We start from the raw sequence: 19,779 nt of genomic DNA, 5'->3' as shown, positions 1-19,779 counted from the left end.
CCGGCCAAAATCAGCTTTCGATTATACCGATTTGGCCGGGTTTAGGAGACGGCCTGCCATCTCCCGATTTGTGTCGGAAGATGGCCGGCCTTCTCCTTCAAAAATAAGCAGGATAGTAACATAGTAAGTGACGGCAGATAAAGACCTCAACAGTCCATCCTGTCTGTCCAACAGTCTCATTTATTCTCAATTCTAGATTGAACAACAATTAACATGATATATATACTTGATATAGACGGTAGAAGTCCAGCCGGCTCTATCCTTATGCACTAACTACAGGAGTTGCCGTCAAAGCCTATTCCAATCCATCTTGTTATTTGTGGGACACACACCATAAAAGTCTGCCCAGCACTGTCCTCATGTTCCAAATTACATCAGTTTCTGTCGAAGCTCTCTACAGCCCATCCTAAGCTAGACTCAGACCATACAAGCCAGCCCAGCACCAGTCTTTGTTGATACAGGCAGAGTTGCCATCTAAGCACCACTTGACATGCAAACACACATGCAAACCTTCAAGCTTGGTTTTTTATACTATTTATTTTCTAATTAGAGATCTACTACTACTACTTATCATTTATATAGCGCTACAAGGCATACGCAGCGCTGTACACAGATCCCCTGTGTTTATCAGAGGCCACCTTGAATCCTGCCACAATTCTCTTCTCCACCTCCTACATTTGACTCCAACTTCATCCACTAAATTAAACCATTGTAATTGACTGATAAAATGTTTTCAGGAACATTTGCTTCCCCCCCCCCCCCCCCCCCCCCCCCCCCCCACACCAAGTAGTGTCTTACCTTTACATATGAAGGCTGCTTTTCAAGGATTAAGTCTGCAACTTTTTTGGATACCTGTAAAGACATGTTAAAAATCACCTTTAAGATTCAAGCAATTACACCAAAACAACCCATAAAAAGGTTAACTACAAAAACTTTTGAAGAAAAAAAAACCCTGCAAATTGGGAAATTATTTAATAGTTCCAACATGGGAAAGATTCACAATATTTACTGCCTTTGAAGTTCCAATGTGCCATTTTCTTCCTTCAACTCTCACCAATATGGTAATTTGATATTGAAAAAGGCATTAACTACTTTATGCATAATGTTCTCATCCATTCCCTGCTGGTATCTGTCCTCAAGCTATAGCAGCAGAAGTAGATTTTCAAAATCAAGTCAACACAAAAGGATGAAAGAACTTTAATTGCTAAAATACTGACAAGGCACACTACTTAAAATAAGGAGAGACTGAAAGTAAGTTTGGTAATTTATAATAACACAATGTTCTACAAAAATCAGCAGAAAGTTTGCCTTTTTTCCTTGCTTCCTTTCCTTTGTAAAACAGGCAACAATTCACATTATATACCCGGAGGTACATGCTGCGCTCAATAAAAATACTAAGACAAACAACTGGGGAAATTCTATAAATTGACACCTCAGTCTAGGAGCCCCAATGCTGTGGGCTTAGGACGAATTCTATAATTTACTTATTTAAAAAGAAATGTGTAGCCTGCACATCTACTATCCTGAGCAGAGAACAATTTACATTCATAATCATAATTCATATCATAGACTCACAAGACAAACATTCTTAAAAAAAAACTGATAAAATGTAGTCCAAGTGAAAATATGCATTAGAAACCTTTTTTAAAAACATCCAAGCCTCCATGTGAAAATATTTATTATTTATTACATTTGTATCCCGCACTTTCCCACTAAAAGCAGGCTCAATGCGGCTTATATAGTAATAGGTAACACAGAAGTTTGTTATGTAAAATAGGAAATGAAGTATAAACATAGTAATAGGATGGATGGGTAGTAATAGGATGGATGGGTAGGTAGAGACAGGTGATAGAGAGGAAGGTAAGGTGCGAGATAGAGTCTGGGTCAATGTCATTTTCTCTTCGGTATATGTAAGGTAGATAGGATCATAAGATTAATCTGGGTCCTTTGGGTAGGCTTGCTTGAATAAATGGGTTTTTAGTGCTTTCCTGAATGGTAGGTGGTCATGGATTGCTCGGATAGGTCTAGGGAGAGCGTTTCAGAGTTGGCTGCCCAGGAAGGAGAAATTGGATCCATAACAAGTTTTGTACTTGAGACCTTTCCAGTTGGGGTAGTGCAGGTTGAGGTACTTTCGCGAGGATACAAACATGTTTCTTGCTGGGAGGTCGATCAGATTTATCATATAGTCCGGAGACTCTCCATGTATTATCTTGTGGATTAAAGTCTGGGCTTTGAAGTTGATACGTTCTTTGATTGGGAGCCAGTGTAGTCTTGCACGGAGAGGAGTTGCACTCTCAAAACGTGATTTGCCAAAGATGAGTCTCGCTGCTGTATTCTGGGAGTCTTAAGTTTTTTCAGGATGTGGGCTTTGCAGCCTAAGAAAATACTGTTGAAGTAATCAGCATAGGTAAGTACCGTGGATTGCACTAAATTCTGGAATGTTTTCTGAGGTAGATATGGTTTTACGCGTTTCAATATCCACATCATTGTGAACATTTTTTTTGTGGTGGATGTGGTGTGATTTTCGAGGGAGAGGTAGCTGTCTAGTGTCACTCCAAGGATTTTCAGGTTTTCAGAAATGGGGATTGTACTGCCGGAGGTGGTGAGATTAGATGGGGGGATTGCGGAGTGCTGAGATGAAAGGATTAAGCATTGTGTTTTTTCTTTGTTCAGTTTCATCCTAAAGGCGTTGGCCCAGGAGGTTAAGATGTCCATGCCCACGGATATTCTATCAGAGATTTCTGTTAGGTTTGATTTAAAGGGAATGAATATGGCAACGTCATCAGCATAAATAAAAGGGTTTAGACCATGTCTGAATAGGGCTTTGGCTAGTGGGACCATCATTAGATTGAAGAGTATCAGTGATAAAGGGCATCCTTGAGGTACTCCGCAGATTGGTGACCAGGGGGGTGAGATATCAGTGGGTGATTTAATTTGATAGGATCTTGAGGTGATGAATCCTTTTTTTATACTTTGTTTATTTATTGTTTTAGTGATAATACAAAGAATACATCTTTGAAAAGATACACCAGATATGAACACAAATACACTAAAGAATATTGTATATATAGAAAACATCTCTACAATCTGGTTACAACAGTCCACCAAAAAAAGAAGGAGTGGGATTCAAGATTGATTAAACCAAAGGAAGTTTGGTATTATTAACTTAAAGTTTAAGGAAAAACAAGCAGTGGTACTCCTTAATTTACAGAACCATAAACCAGAAATGGAATTAGCATTGGTTTTTCTTCATATCAAGGAATGACCTTAATTGTTCAGGTTCAAAGAATATATATTTTTTATCCTTGAATATCAAAATGCAAGGAAATCGTAATTGGAAAACTGCTCCAACATTTAAAGACTCTTGCCTCATATCTAGGAACTTTTTCCGCCTTTGCTGAGTCCAACGGGCAATGTCTGGGAACACAGAAACTTTGCTTCCTTTATACTCAGGATAAATTTTTTTTAAAATAAAGTCTCAATAAAGATTCTTTATCTTGTAAGAAAACAAAAGATACAATCAGTGTCGCTCTGGTTTCTGTATTATCCACAGACTGCTCCAAAAAGTTTGTCAAATCCAGCGTTTCAGGAGGAATGTCCTGTTTAGAAGTAACTTGAGGTAAAGGAGGTTTCTTTTCCAAATAGTAAATCTTTTGAAGAGGAGGGAGTGTTTGATCTGAATAATTGTATATTTCTTTAAGAAACTTAGCAAACATATCCTTCAGGGCCACAAATTGAGATTTTGGAAAGTTTAGGAATCGTAGGTTTAGATTTCTTGATAAATTTTCCATATTCTCTATTTTTCTTTGTATAGAAGCACAATCTCCTACAATATGAACTTGTTGTTGAGATATTTTCCCAATTTGCGTCTCTAGGTCAGTTTGCTTTATTATTACTCCCTCCATTTGTCTTTTAAGAGATTTTATCTGAGAAGAATTGTTCAAGGATAACGTTATGAAAGAGGTACAGACCTTGTGAAGTGATTCCAATGCTGTCCAAATCGATTCCAGCGACACCTCTTGGGGCTTGACTAAGGGTTGTATCGCCAATACGCAAGCAGAAACTTCTTCTGGCGTAGTTGTTTCAGGCAATACCCCAATAGCCTCCCCTGTTGGCATTTCTGGCGTTCGCTGGACTCCCTCAGCTAGCCCCAAGATCTCTCTGGTCTCCGCTATCGCTTCTGGGGAAGGCCACTCCTTCGAAGCCCCACTAGTCTCGGGATTCGGTACAATTCCTCCAGGTGCGTGCGAAAGCGTCGGGGTCACAGGTCCTAACGGACTAAGCGAAAATTCGCTCTCCTGAGCGGAGCTCTTCCCTGCTCCGCTAGCGGATATGTCCGAGGTCGGAGTAGATACCAGAAATGTAGTCAATGACTGCTGCCCAGGCAAGGTAGGGATTTGCTTCGGGAGGGGTGGTCCCCTTAGCTTCCCTTTCCTTTTCGGCATGTTTAACTAGGAAAATCGTCGAAGAAAAATTTTCTTTTTGGGAGCGTCTTTGCTACACGTCCTGCTTGGGCGCCATCTTGAATCTCCTCCGAGGTGATGAATCCTTTTATCCAGTTAATAATGTTACCGCCTATTCCAAGTTTGTCCAGTAGTTTGGTTAGCATGCTGTGATCTACCATGTCAAATGCACTGGACAAGTCGATGCTTGCAGAAACACAGTTTTTAAAGCTTTTTTAAACTCATCCAAACCTCTAAAAGCACAAATCTCTCAGGGTAAAGAGTTTCATAACTTTGGGCCTGCAATGCAAGAAATCATATTCATGTCATCAAGGTAAACGCTCTTAAAGGAAGGAACATCAAGAACATTAGAAGAAGCAGACCTCAAGGCCCTAAATGGCTGATTTAAATGTATTTATTTAGATTTTGCTCACACCTTTTTCAGTAGTAGCTCAAGGTGAGTTACATTCAGGTACACTGGATATTTCTCTATCCCTGGAGGGCTCACAATCTAAGTTTGTACCTGAGGCAATGGAGGGTTAAGTGACTTGCCCAAGATCACAAGGAGCAGCAGTGGGATTTGAACCGGCCACCTCTGGATTGCAAGACCAGTGCTCTAATCACTAGGCCGCTCCTCTGCTCCCAATGTAAACTTATCTTATCAGTTATTACCTTAAATACTAATAAAAGTATTTTATATTGCACCGTAAACTTAATTGGAAGCCAGTGCAAATAAACAAGTGCAGGGGTATTCAAGATTCCATTACAGATAGTAGCATAAGTCAGCATTGGCATGTCCATGTTTAGGAATGCCCTCGTATGCCATGTCAATGGCAGGCATAAGCTGATGCGTCAAGTGATGTGCATAATTTATAGTATTCTATAAACTATCTGCAACTAGGAGACACTATGGATCACCCACCCGTACGCTCCCTTGCAGTTAGATACAATGGCATTTAGGGTGCACACACTCACCTATCAATTAATGGTACCTTTGATGCACGTAAGTGGCATATACCTCTAAGCAATTCTATACTGCCTGAGGTTCCTAGTTTATTACCAGAGTACATGCTCTAGAACTACTTATATAAAGTACTCCTTACACCTTTAATATGTTTTTTATTTTATTACTTGTGCCTAATACCTCTACCCTCAAAACTCACATTGCATTCAACATGTCTCACAGTGTCTTTACATGTTCCCTTGTTAATTAATTAACCATTTAAGTTCTATATTCACTTTTCAATACAATATATTTACTATACAGCAGTTTCTCTGCCTTATTTCAGAACATTTTCAAATCAATGTCTTCCGATGTACTTCTGATATTCTTCTTAAATCCCAGTTCAAATGTCTATCAATGTTTATACTGATTTGAAAATGTTCTGAAATAAGGCAGAGAAACTGCTGTATAGTAAATGTATTGTATTGAAAAGTGAATATAGAACTTAAATGGTTAATTAATTAACAAGGGAACATGTAAAGACACTGTGAGACATGTTGAATGCAATGTGAGAATGTGAGTTTTGAGGGTAGAGGTATTAGGCACAAGTAATAAAATAAAAAACAAGTTTAAGATATTAAATGTGTAAGGAGTACTTTATATAAGTAGATATACCTCTAAGCACCAGCTTAAAGAAATGTCCCATATGATATTTGATAAAGTTCATGAGACCCAGCTAGTCTACCCAAATAACCTCCTGTCACAATACCATAGATTCAGTTGGTCTTAAGTTATCTTTCATGTCTTTTCAGCTAGGGATCTTTTCTATTTCTTAAAATGTGTCTCCACTACTTCCACTGAAATGTTGATGTAAGTGCTACTCTAATACATAATAAAGTTGAGTCGTGCACACTTGTTTTAGTCTCTGCCAGCCAAAGAACAGAGTCCTCAGCAGATCAGTTGACATTAGTAGCGCACTTCTGCATTTCTAAAAAGCTTAATGAGTCTAATGCATAATCTGATAATAATTTGTGTGCTACAGAAAAGCCTAAAACCCCAAATAAGGGGGCTAAAGATTTTCACAGCTATATGGTACACCTATGTCAGCTAAACGAGCTGTGATTGCCTGACAGAAACTTGGAGGGACTTAATGGAAAAGGAAGGGCGTCTAAACAACTGAATAAGTGGTACAGTGGTTAGAGCACAGGTCTTGTAATCAGAAGGTGGCTGGTTCGACTCCCCCTATTACTATTATTTTAATTTGGACGTCCCTGACTGCACTTGCATGTTTTTTTTTTTCTTCCGATTTTTGCTCTCTGTATGGGTCCCGCGCAGCACCAACTAAACTAAAATTGCTCCGGGGACCTGCATACTGCTGTCATGGAGCTAGGTATGATATTTGAGGCTGGCATGGAGGCATCTCAGGGGGACCAGTGCACTATGAATGCTGGCCCCTCCCACGACCAAATGCCTTGGATTTGGTCCATTTTTTAGATGGCCGGCAGCGGTTTCGATTATCGCTGAAAAACGAAAACGCCCAGCTCAAAAAACGCCCACATCCAATGCATTTGGCCGGCACAAATCATTTTTTCAAAACTAAAGATAAACGTCCATCTTTTTCGAAAATACGGTTCGGCCCGCCCCTTCAAGGACCCGTTCTTACACATGGGCGTTTGCATTCGATTATGCCCCTCAATGTAGCCTAAGTAACCCCCAGCATAATGACAGTAGTATGAAAGGTGAAAAATGACCCAAGATCTTTTGATTTAATCAAACATTCAGTCTGCACAGGACACAAGATGAAAATGTAGGTATCCAAACCACTTAAAATACAAGAATACTAATGTAGCAGGAATACTAAGAGGGCAAATGGTTGAAGCACATAAGATTCTCTTTGAGGCATTTAACACTAGTTTGTTACTTTTAAGACAATGAGAAACAGCTGTCAAACACTGATCCGCAGTTGAGATGTCAAGAGCTAAAGAGTCCACAGAAAGTAAAATTAAAATTGTATAAAATATTCAGAGTTCTGTACCACCCCAATCAAGAATCAGTTGCTAGCTGGCAAAAAGATCATCAATTATTACTCAATCCAGATAAAACTGCTGCCTGTTGGTTTTATGGTACATCTCCCCCCCTCCGTCCTCCATTACTCTGTTTGATACTTCTATTACACCAGTATCTACCTTTCGTTATTCAGGTATTATCCTTGATTCTTCTCTCTCCTTTGTGCCACAAATCTCAATAAAGTTAATTTTCTAGTCTTCCGCCAACTGCGAGCAATTTGTCACCTCTTTGACACTCCACAATTCCATGCATTAATCCTTTCTTTTTTTACCACCTGTCTTGACTATTGCAATGTTCTTTACACCGGTTTGCCCGGTCACACACTAAAGCAGTTTCAATCACTCCCGAACACAGCCATCAGGTAATTCTACCATGCCCACTGCTCTGATCATACTTCACCCCTACTGAAACAATATCATTGGCTCCTCGTCAAACAAAGGATTACTTAAAAAATTGCTACTCTTACCTTTAAGGCCTTCAGGCTTCATATCCTCGACTATCTTTTCTGTCTAACTATTCTTTACTGCCCCTCCAGAATCCTCCCGTTCTTTAAACGATCACCGTTTAGTTCTGCCCTGTCCAAAACATGCTCACTTAGAATAAACACATTATAACTTCTTCTTCTTCCTTGCTCCTCACACCTGGAACAATCACCCCCCCCCCCCCCCCCCTCCCATCTCTCTCCACACTAATTCCTCTTTCAAGGACTTCAAAATTGAGCTGAAAACCTGGCTCTTCCAATTAGCTTTTGGGGGAAAAGTTTGATTCAAACTACCAGTGTTACCCACTCAACCCTGCCATATTTTTATGTGTGTTTTATTTGCCCTCTTTTTCTTTTTTTTTTAGTTATGCCTGTCTTTCAAATTTAACTACCCTGCACTTTCCTATACATTGATGGAGTTCCTTTCTTGTTTTCTACGTTAGCCTGTACACTGCTCTCTGTTCTTCTCATCAGCTAGAGCGGTATAGAAAGTTTTGCAAATAAATAAATAAATACACTCTGGATTGTAACAGAGCCTTGGCCTTCTATCTGAAGTGGGCTAAAGTCATTTCTGTTGAAGTCCACCCAACCTTTTGTTTCTTTTGACCTAATCAGAATGGAGGCTGCCACTGGCAAGCCTTCACTTTCCTACTGACTAGCAGACTGCATTTCTTTCACTTATGCCCACGACTGGACTCACTGTAATCCAGTGATTTTCAACCCAGTCTTTGAGACACACCTAGCCAGTCGTATTTTTAGGAATTCTACAATAAATATTCAAGAGATAAGAGCTGCATGAAAGAGAGAAAATGCATGCAAATCTGTCTCATCCATATTCCTTGTGGATATTCTGCAAACCCAACTGGATGGGTGTGTCCCGAGGACAGGGTTGAGAAACCCTGCTCTAGAGGGTCATGTCATAGCTCATAATGCCAGAGATATGGCTGCGGTAGCAGCCCACTTGAAATTAGTCCAAAACTGGACACAGTACTCCTAGTGGGGTTACCAGCGAACTGCACAACAGCATCAACACTTCCTTTCTTCTGCTGTTATGTCTTTCTCTATGCAGCCTAACATTCTTCGGGCAACAACCACCACCTTATCACATTGTTTCACCTTGAGATCCTCAGACACCATCACCCCAAGGTCTCTCTCTTGATCCATGTGTGTCAGTCTGTCATCCCCTAGCACATACTGCTCTTTTGGATTTTGGTACCCCAAGTGCATCATTTTGCACTTTTTTGCGTTCAATTTTAACTCAAATTTCAAGTTTATTTTGTACTTAGTATACCGCTTAAGAGGAGTGCATCAGAGCGGTGTACAATGTCATAATATCGGGAAATAGGAGAAAGAACTACAATAATATAAAAAGAAAAGATAAGAGGAGCAAAGAAGCGCAAAGACCAACACGGTTGCATATCAAATCACAGCCCACAACACAGAAGAAACCAGTCTTCGCAGAAAAACAACAATTGCCAAAAACAGCGAAGATGACACCAAAAAGGGAAAAAATAATAAAAAAAATAAAAATCAACAAGGAAAAAATTAAAAAATAAAACAAATAGACACCAAAAATAAACTCAAAAACAGACGACAAAAATAATGATAAAACTTTGAATTTATTAAGGTGATATGACTCGACACAGCTGTGTTTCGGCCTAGCTGGCCTGCGTCAGGAGTCTGTTACACCACGCACATATTCTCTGGTTGTATCAATATTTATGTGAAGAATGTTCTGTCAAACGATACCTTATTGCAATAACTCAACCTTTAAAAAGCCTGTGTACACAATCTTGCAACAATCGCTATGGAAAACTGTAGCTGGAAAACTTTCAAACTAGAGTAGCAGTGAAGTTTGAAGGTTTTCCAGCTACAGTTTTCCATAGCGATTGTTGCAAGATTGTGCACACAGCCTTTTGTTATGACCCGGTAGTAGTGAGCCCTTGTGCCCCAACAGAGCACGGCAGAGATAGAGTGCTACCGCACTCAGTCAGGCAGCGAGACAACCCCTAGCTTCACCTGGAAAGCGACCACCGTTCACCGGGAGTTGATATCCCAGCTGCAGACGGCCACCTGGACTTCTGGAACCGGCGGGGTTGCACAGCCGCTGACCAGGATGGCAGGAAACAGACACAGTCCAGAACCAGTACTCCGACAGGCAAAGAATAGTCAAAATCAGTCCAGGATCAAGGCAGGCAGCAAACAAGCGTAATCCAAGAAAACTAGCCAAGGTCCGGTGCACAGGTAAACAGGAACAGAAGAATAGTCAGTGAACAGCACTCCCACAGCAACTCCTCAGAACAACTGAGGCCGAAGCAAAGAAGGCCTGGAGGCAGTGCTTTAAATAGTGAGCAATCAGAGCAAACCAAACTCAGGTGCATCCAACATGGCAGCCCCCATAGGAGATCCTCCCACGACCAGATATGGAGTTCCTTCCTGTTCTCGTTTAGACAAGATGGCTGCCCCCTCCTGAGCTAGCCAAGATGGATGCTGCTCTTGCTGCAAGCCGGATGACGGCTGCCGGGTTAGGAAACAGAAACCGACCCATCCTGGAGAAGTGTAGCAGAGCGTAACACCTTTTCAAAGGTTGAGTTATTGCAATAAGGTATTGTTTGACAGAACATTCTTCACATAAATATTGATACAACCAGAGAATATGTGCATGGTGTAACAGACTCCTGACGCAGGCCAGCTAGGCCGAAACACAGCTGTGTCGAGTCATATCACCTTAAAAAATTCAAAGGTTTATCATTATTTTTGTGTCGTCTGTTTTTTATTTTATTTTTTTCCTTGTTTTTATTTTTTTATTATTTTTTCCCTTTTTGGTGTCATCTTCGCTGTTTTTGGCAATTGCACATCAAATCACACCTCCCCCTTCTACCAGAGGTCTAAGTCCCAAATGCTTGGTAGAATAAATAAGTTTAGCCATAAAGTCATTTAGTGATTGCATCAGGTATAGATCCAGCGGAACAGTATTCCATAGACTGGGACCTTGCACACAAAAAGGTCACCACATTGAAACCAGAAGAGAGTGATACCCCAGTGGCACGTTAGTTAAAATTTAATGCCAACAAGTGCAGAGTGATGCACTTGGGGTGCAGAAACCCCAAAGAGAGATACCGGATAGGAGGGGAGAGTTTAGTAAGCTCGACTCAGGAGAGAGACCTTGGGGGTGTTGGTGTCCGAGGATCTGAAGGTGAAGAAACAATGTGAGAAGGGGACGGCCGTGGCCAGAAGGATGCTAGGCTGCATAGAGAGGGGGATAACTAGCAGAAGAAAGGAGGTATTGATGCCTCTCTACAAGTTGTTGGTGAGGCCCCACTTGGAGTATTGTGTTCAGTTTTGGAGGCCGTATCTTGCTAAAGATGTAAAAAGACTGGAAGCGGTGCAAAGAAAAGCTACAAAAATGGTTTGGGATTTGCGTTGCAAACTGTACAAGGAGAAACTTGCTGACCTGAACATGTATACCTTGGAGGAAAGGAGAAACAGGGGTGACATGATACAGACGTTCAAATATTTGAAAGGTATTAATCCGCAAACGAACCTTTTCCGGAGACAGGAAAGTGGTAGAACTAAAGGACATGAATTGAGGTTGGAGGGGGGCAGACTCAGGAGTAATGTCACAAAGTATTTTTTCACGGAAAGGGTGGTAGATAAGTGGAATGCACTCCCGCGGGAGGAGGAGGAGATGAAAACAGTAATGGAATTCAAACGTGCGTGGGATAAACACAAAGGAATCCTGTATAGAAGGAATCTAAGCGGAGATTGGGTGGCGACACCAGTAATTGGAGAGTAAGACCAATACTGGGCGGACTTCTATAGTCTGCGCCCTGATCGTGGCTGAATAGATATGGATGGACTGGAGTGTAAATTTTAAGGGGCTTCCACGTTGGCTTCAGAACTTTTAGTATGGGAACAGTACTGGGCAGACCTTTACGGTCTGCGCCCTGAGAAAGGCAGGGACAAATCAAACTCAGGTATACATTTAAAGTGGCACATACCATGTAAAATGAGTTTGGGCAGACTGGATGGACCGTTCAGGTCTTTATCTTCCGTCATTTACTAAGTTACTATGTAACTGAAGGAACCTGACATAATCCAACCTGAGAGAGTTCACGAGGGAATATGCAGCTGCAAAAAATGAGACAAAGAGTGGGCTTGCAGAGGATAAAGTCTTAAAGACTAGGAGTAACAATTTATAAGTCACTTGATATGAAACAGGGAGCCAATGCTCACCTCGTAAATAGGGAGCGATATGCTCAAAATGGCGAGCTTCTGTAAGTAAGCGCATGGCTGCATTCTGCACCACCTGCAAGCATCTCAACTGCTGCTAAGACCACACAATAGAGCATTACAATAATCTAATATAAAAATCATCATAACATGAGCAAGTACTCGAGACCATAAATAACTGACGGATTAAATAGAGTTTTTTCAATTTAAAGAAATAGATCTTTACTGTTTCAGAGATGTAATGGCTGAAAGACAAGGAGTTGTCTATATTACTCTCAGTACCTGTACTTTATTTTTTGTTGGCAATATGCAGCCCACAGTTTGCAAAGACTGAACATTTGTCCATTCTTCTAATTTTTGTAGATCACTTCTTTTTTTTTTTTTTTTTATAATTCTTTTTATTAACTTTTTTCTTTACATACATCCCACATAGCTGAACACATTTATCACAAAACTTTCTCATATATGAATCGACAACCTCCCTCCACCCCCCTCCCCCCCTCTAGGCATCTCAGGTGTACATCCCACTCCCCCTACAACAGAGTATCCTCATTAAACATATGTTTTGTAGATCACTTCTTATGTTGTCCACTCCCTCTGGGGTGTCCACTCTGTTGCAAATCATGGTGTCATCCAGAAGATGGCACCCAAGTTCTTGGCAGTTAACAATGTAAAGCATCTAAAATGTACAGTATATTGCTGGTATTCTGTTGCTGCCACAGAATGCTGTCAGAACATGTTATACAGAATGGCATGTTTGCCACAATGCAATCAGTTCTTCTGTATGACTCATACACTGTTTTCTTATCACTGCACAAGCAGAGATGAAGTAATTGTCATGATTGTTCTCAAACGAGAAACAATAAATTACCATTGTTAGCAGACAACAAAGAAGCCTATGGAGTAAAACACATGCTATATTATAAATTTTTATCCTTATGCAAATTGAAATACAACTTAAGAGGCGATTCATTCAAGGGTCAATGATTAAATTCCCTGCACTGTTCTAAACAGTGCTGAAAATCAGCACTAGAATTATCAGGGAACTAAAGCCCGATGACCAAAACTAATAGCATGCAAATTTATGCACGCTATTAGTTTTGATCATTAGGGGACTTCTGGGGAGGACTGTGTCTGGGCATGCGCCCAAGGCATAATCCTCCCGCAGAAGAGTTGTTTGACAGGTCCAGGCTTTATTTTGACAGCCCAGACCTGTCAAACACACTACCAGATTAGCCCCGGACACGGGGCTGGAGGTCTGGTGGACCTCCAGACCCCCCCCCCCCCCCCACACACACACAAATTCCCCCCAACCCCCCCAACACAGGGATGGAGGTCCGGTAGACCTCCAGACCTCCGTCCCCTCCCCCCAGCAATAAAGATCAAATCCCTGGTAGTCCAGTATGACCCTAGTATCCCCCCTCTACTCGCCCTGATGGCCTAGTGCCCCCCCAAACCCCTGTACCTGTAAGCTGGAAGACGGAGTACTACTCACTCCTCCCGTGAGCTCCGCCTTCAAAATGGCGGTTCCCTGCCTGGTGCATCCTGGGATGCGCTGGGCAGAACTTCCCCACCATTTAAGGGAGTTTTATATGACAGGGAAGCCCCACCCAGCACATCCTGGACAGAGTGCCGCCATTTTGAAGGAGGCACTCACAGGAGTAGGGCATGCTACTCCCTCCTCCAGCTTACAGATACCAGGGGGTCAGGGCAGCACTAGGCCGCCAAGGCAGGTGGAGAGGGGGGCTACTAGGGTCATACAGGACCATCAGGGACTTTATATTTTGTGTGCGGGGGAGGTGAGCATGCAAATACTTGCTGGACAGGGTCTCCCCATTCCTCCCCAATGCCCAGGCAAACCCTAATGCCAGCTCTGAGCTGGCGTAGGGTTTATCGCGGGAGCAGCGCCTTCGTTTGACATGCTGCCTCCTGAGCATTGGGGAGGAATAGGTAATGTCATGTTTAGCATGTATTTGCATGCTCATTGCATTCAGAGTCAACAAACTCATTGTTACACGCGCTCGCCGGCTCTGATCATCAGGTGGGAGCAAACGCGGACGCTAATGCGGAGCTATTGGCCTCTAGCACCCGCGTTTGCTTTAGATCAGCTGCCTCTCAGTTTTTCAGCACACCCACTAAAATGGGATCTTTATAGCTGGCATGCAAAATTTGCAGGAATGCCAAGCCATGAACTTTGTTATAGGTCACTATTAGAAACCACATAAAGAGGGGATAATAATACAAGACTAATATTCAAAAAGCCGAAAGACAAAAGAGTAACTCCACTATTTGTAGTGCTACACTGGCTACCAATTAAGGCTAGACTGCTTTTTAAAACCAGCACCCTAATCTTCAAAATACTGTTTGGCTTGCCACCGGATTACATGCTAGACTTGATAAACTTACCACCAAAAAACGCAAACCCAGGAACCTGGAGCTGCCTACTACTACACCTTCCCAACTGCAACAACATCACCTACAAACCCATCTACACAGTTGGGTTTAGCTACCTGGGTTCCAAATGGTGGAACTCAATCCCCCAGGCCATAAGAAACATTAAAAACTATCTCCAGTTCAGAAAAAATTTAAACACGCATCTTTTTAAGAAAACTGTTCCCCAACGCACATAACTGAGCATCACATTGTAATCCCTCTTGTAATTGTATGCCACATTGAACCGAAACTTGTTTTTTGAATAATTGTGAGATACAAGACTGTATGTATAAATAAATAAATAAATAAATAAATATTGGAGCAAACAAATATAATATGAAAAAAAAGGTTTTTAATTAATCATAAGTACATAAGTAGTGCCATACTGGGAAAGACCAAAGGTCCATCTAGCCCAGCATCCTGTCACCGACAGTGGCCAATCCAGGTCAAGGGCACCTGGCACGCTCCCCAAACGTAAAAACATTCCAGACAAGTTATACCTAAAAATGCGGAATTTTTCCAAGTCCATTTAATAGCGGTCTATGGACTTGTCCTTTAGGAATCTATCTAACCCCTTTTTAAACTCCGTCAAGCTAACCTCCCGTACCACGTTCTCCGGCAACGAATTCCAGAGTCTAATTACACGTTGGGTGAAGAAAAATTTTCTCCGATTCGTTTTAAATTTACCATTGCATTCAAAACAGTTTTTAAATTGCAAAACTTAAGAAAAAGAAAAAAACAGTTATAGTGAACACTTCCAATGTTCACTAAAGGGTTTACTAAGGTGTGCTACTAAATTTTCAGTGAAACCATTTCAAACAGAGAACCACAGAGTTTTAGTGAAGGCTTCCAATGTGCACTAAGGGGGGGCTTTTACTAAGGTGCGCTACTACATCTATATAATAATTTGTACCTCAGCTTCTCTGGACGGCTGGGTGTCTGGGTTCGTAACATGCTGACATCAGCTCGCCTCCAGCGTTCCCTTCCCTCTCAGTGTCCTGCCCTCGCGTAAAAATGAAATGACGTCACAGGAGGGCGGGACACTGAGAGGGAAGGCAAGGAACCGCTGGAGGTGACGCGCGCCCAGCCTGCCTGCCACTGCTCCGACCTGAGGTAAGATGGACGGCTTACATGGAGGGCGGCAGGAAGGACAGAGTCACTGGCCATGGAGGGGAGGAGAGAATCGCTGGAGATGGATAGGATGGTAGGGCAGGAGAGGGCACAGGATAATCGCTGGAGATGGATGGGATGGGAGGGCAGGGCAGAAGCAAATCGCTGGGATAGGAGGCGAGGATAGTATCGCAGGACATGGATGGGAGGGGAGGGCAGGGCAGAGGAGAATCGCTGGACATGGAGAGGAGGCCAAAATCACGGGACACAGAGGGGAGGGCAGGGCAGAGGAGAATCGCTGCACATAGATGGGATGGGAGAGAAGAATCACTGGAAATGAAGGGAAGGGCAAGGGAGAGAGGAGAAGCAGAGGGACACTCCAACGTACTGTACATCACAAGCGATTACAGGACAGGGCAGAGGTGAATCACTGGATATGGATGGCATTGGAGGCAAGGGCAGAATCGCGGGACCCGGATAGGAGGGGAGGGCAGGGCAGAGGAGAATTGGTGGATATGGTTGGGATGGGAGGCAACGGGAGAATCACAGATCGCTTAAAAACATAATCGCCATTACATGATAGCCTTGCTAGCGCCCGTTTCATTTTTTAGCGAAGCAGGCTTTTTTTTTTTTTTTTTTGCTTGTTTTCAATGAAACCATTTTAAATAGAGAAGATACTTAACAGAGCATCACTTATTTGGACTGATAGTCTGAATGCAAAATCTTACATACTCAAAACATGAAGTATCAGGTCCCTGGCTTGGACTATGTTTTGAAAAACTGCCTCAGTGAGACCATCCACACCAAAATATCCATTTCAATACTTGTCACAGAAAACTTCATTCTTCTCAACATCCACAAGTCCAGTTTATAACTGTAGCTCTCAATAGTGAACAAAGCTCGTGAGCTGAAGACTTTCTGTTTGAATATCATTCTGAATTGTGTAGCAGTATCTTAGCCTCTCATGTAATCATCTAATGGAACAAAAGGATTGTGAGCATATATTGAGTTTACTCACATTGAAAATCAAGGACTCCTGACAAAGGCACTCGCCAAAGCTGTGCCAGATCATCAATAAAATGAATAACTTGAGTGTGGCTACAGTGACATTATCCTCCTAGCCATCTCTGCTTTTTGCTGTACCTCTACATCTAGTGCCATTATTACACGTCTATGTTGTACACTATCCAGTAGGGGTCAGTGTCAACCCTTACCCTCACACAGGGATACGTTAACTGTAAATCTCATAGGAACAGTGTAAACAGGTTAAAAAACAGAGAAAGACTGTTCAAATCTAGCTTAAATCTTAAGAATGAACACTTGAGGTGCAAGCTCCTGATAGCACTAAGAGATGCAGAGCTGGGATGCAATGAAAAGAAATTGTGCCATGGGAATCCCTAACCTCACAGAATGGAAGGAGCATTGAAGCTGACTGCAGTAAAGAAATAAACAAAACTATGCCCTGGGGATCCCAAGCCTTGTGACATCACAAGGGGCCAGCAAAGATCAGCAAGTACAGAAGGGAAAATGGAAGGAAGGGAGACATATAGGGAGTGAGTGCAAGAGTTTGCGGGACAAAGAGGGGAATAATGAAAAGGCTTAACTTGCATTTCTGCCATAAAAGGAGAAGAGTGGATGGGGAAGAGAATGTAGAAAATAATGGAGGAGGTGAGGGCACCCTGAAACACATATTGGCACTGCCGAGTGGAGGGGTAGCCTAATGGTTAGTGCAACAGGCTAAGATCCTGGAGAATTGGGTTCAACTCCCACTACAGCTCCTTGTGACGCTGGGCAAGTCACTTAACCCTCCATTGCCCCAGGTACACAAACTTAGATTCTGAGTCCACTAGGGACAGAGAAGTACTTGCACAGTAGTAGTAGTAGTACTACTACTAACACCTCCACATCCTAGCACATATCTTCTAACATCTAAATAACCCAACATATAAGAAGATAAGAAAAGGGAAAGGGAAATGGGACTTGATATACCGCCTTTCTGTGGTATTTTGCAACTACATTCAAAGAGGTTTACATATATACAGGTACTTATTTTATACCTGGGGCAATGGAGGATTGAGTGACTTGCCCACAGTCCCAAGGAGCTGCAGTGGGAATTGAACCCAGTTCCCCAGGATCAAAGTCCGCTGAACTAACCAGTAGGCTACTCCTCCGCTCCAGCCATACTAAGTCAGATCAATGATCCATCCAGCCCAGTATCTTTTTACCAATAATGGCTAATGCAGGTCACAAATACCTGGCAGAAACTCAAACAGCAGCAAGATTCCATGCTACCAATCCCAGGGCAAGCAGCGGCTTCCTTCTGTCTCAATAGTAGACTATGGACATTTCCTCCAGGAACTTGTCCAAACCTTTTTTTAAACCTAGATATGCTAACTGCTGTTACCACATCCTCTGGCAACGAGTTCCAGAGCTTAACTACTTACTGAGTGAAAAAATATTGCCTCTTATTTGCTTTAAAAGTGTTCCATGTAACTTCATTACGTGTTCCCTTATCTTTCTACTTTTTGAAAGCGTAAAAAAAAAAAAAAAAAAAATTCACATTTATCCAATCACTCAAGATTTTGTAGATCTCAATCATATCTCCCCTCATCAGTCTCTTTCCAAGCTGAAGAACCCTAACCTCTTTTGCCTTTCCTCATATACACGCCCCATAACACATCTACACTGTCTCCCATCCCATACCTTCCCACTCACTCCTCAGCCATACACCATCTACAGAACTCTCCTCCCCCCCCCCCCACATAATGCCCTCATACACCCCCACACTTCCTTACAAACACAAACATACACTTTCTCTACCCCCACACACAGAGATGCCACCAGACCCCACACATAATCTACACATTTCTCCCCATTGAGAGACACTTCCAACTCAGTTCCTCACACAGATATACTTGGGAAAATGCACCACCATATCAAACTGTAACTTGTTCTAAATACATGAGGCAATGTGGGCAAGAACACAGAAACCTTTTCAACTGTTTGAATGCCTGCATCACACATCTATATTTATTTATTTATTTGCTGCATTTGTATCCCACATTATCCCACCTATTTGCAGGCTCAATGTGGCTTACATTGTTCCGTCATGGCGATCGCCATTCTAGAGTGAGAGATACAAGTGGTATTACATAAAGATCATGAGTGACATAGTAGATTAAGCAATCAAGTATAAAGAGATCATATTCGGAATAAGAGATAAAGGGGTATTGTATTAAAGTTCATATGATGGATCGTTGCGGTATGCCTTGTTGAAGAGGCAAGTCTTCAGTGACTTCCGAAAGTTGGTTAGGTTGCGCATTTTTTTCACATCAAGTGGTAGTGCATTCCATAGCTGATATACATCTGATACCTGAACTAGAAAAAGAAACTTTTTAAAGGAAAACACTATCTGCTTAAATGTGGGCAACACTGAATAGCAGACATGTCGGCAGACAGTCATTATCAATACTAATGCAAAACTGTGTTAATTGGACCACTAAAAATGGTTGTGCACATATTTTTGTTCTTGTTTCCAAATTGGTAGGGGGTATAGCTTATATTTGACATGCCGTTTAGCCCATTAAAATGGGCAGCATTTTTTATTTGTGAAATGTAATTCCCTTATTGTTGTAATATTTTGTCTGTGTGTGTGAGAGGGAGAGAAAATCTGTGTGTGCGCCTGTCTGAAAGAGAGTGAGAGTGTGACAGTGAGTTCAGAGAGAGAGAGAGAGAGAGAGAGAGAGAGAGACTGAGAAAGCGTGTGTGTGTGTGTGTGTGTGTGTGTGTGAGAGAGAGAGAGAGAGAGAGAGAGAGAGAAAGTGTGTGTGCACCTGTCCGAAAGAGAGAGTGTGAGAGTGAGTTCAGAGAGAGAGGGTGTGTGAGAAAAAAAGTGTGTGTGCACCTGTTTGAAAGAGAGAATGTGAGAGTGAGTTCAGAGAGAGAGGGTGTATGAGTAAAAAAGTGTGTGTGCACCTGTTTGAAAGAGAGAATGTGAGAGTGAGTTCAGAGAGAGAGGGTGTATGAGTATGTACGAGTGTGAGAGAGAGAGAAAGTATGTGTGTGTGCAT

At 42.0% G+C, this 19,779-nt stretch overlaps 1 protein-coding gene across 8 annotated transcripts in view; it reads right to left on the bottom strand.

Moving 5' to 3' along the window:
- VPS50 (VPS50 subunit of EARP/GARPII complex) overlaps positions 1 to 19,779 on the bottom strand; it is a 463,388-nt gene that overhangs the window by 310,022 nt on the left and 133,587 nt on the right. For all 8 annotated transcript variants that reach the window (XM_030200504.1, XM_030200521.1, XM_030200476.1 and 5 more), the window contains one exon: positions 799 to 852. In XM_030200504.1, the coding sequence (XP_030056364.1) occupies positions 799 to 852 (54 nt within the window). The remainder of the gene's footprint in view (positions 1 to 798; positions 853 to 19,779) is intronic.

Source organism: Microcaecilia unicolor, chromosome 1 (genome assembly GCF_901765095.1).
Source record: "Microcaecilia unicolor chromosome 1, aMicUni1.1, whole genome shotgun sequence".
NCBI lineage: Eukaryota > Metazoa > Chordata > Amphibia > Gymnophiona > Siphonopidae > Microcaecilia > Microcaecilia unicolor.
The sequence above is the reverse complement of the archived record's forward strand: the minus strand, read 5'-3'. Positions and strand labels throughout refer to the sequence as shown.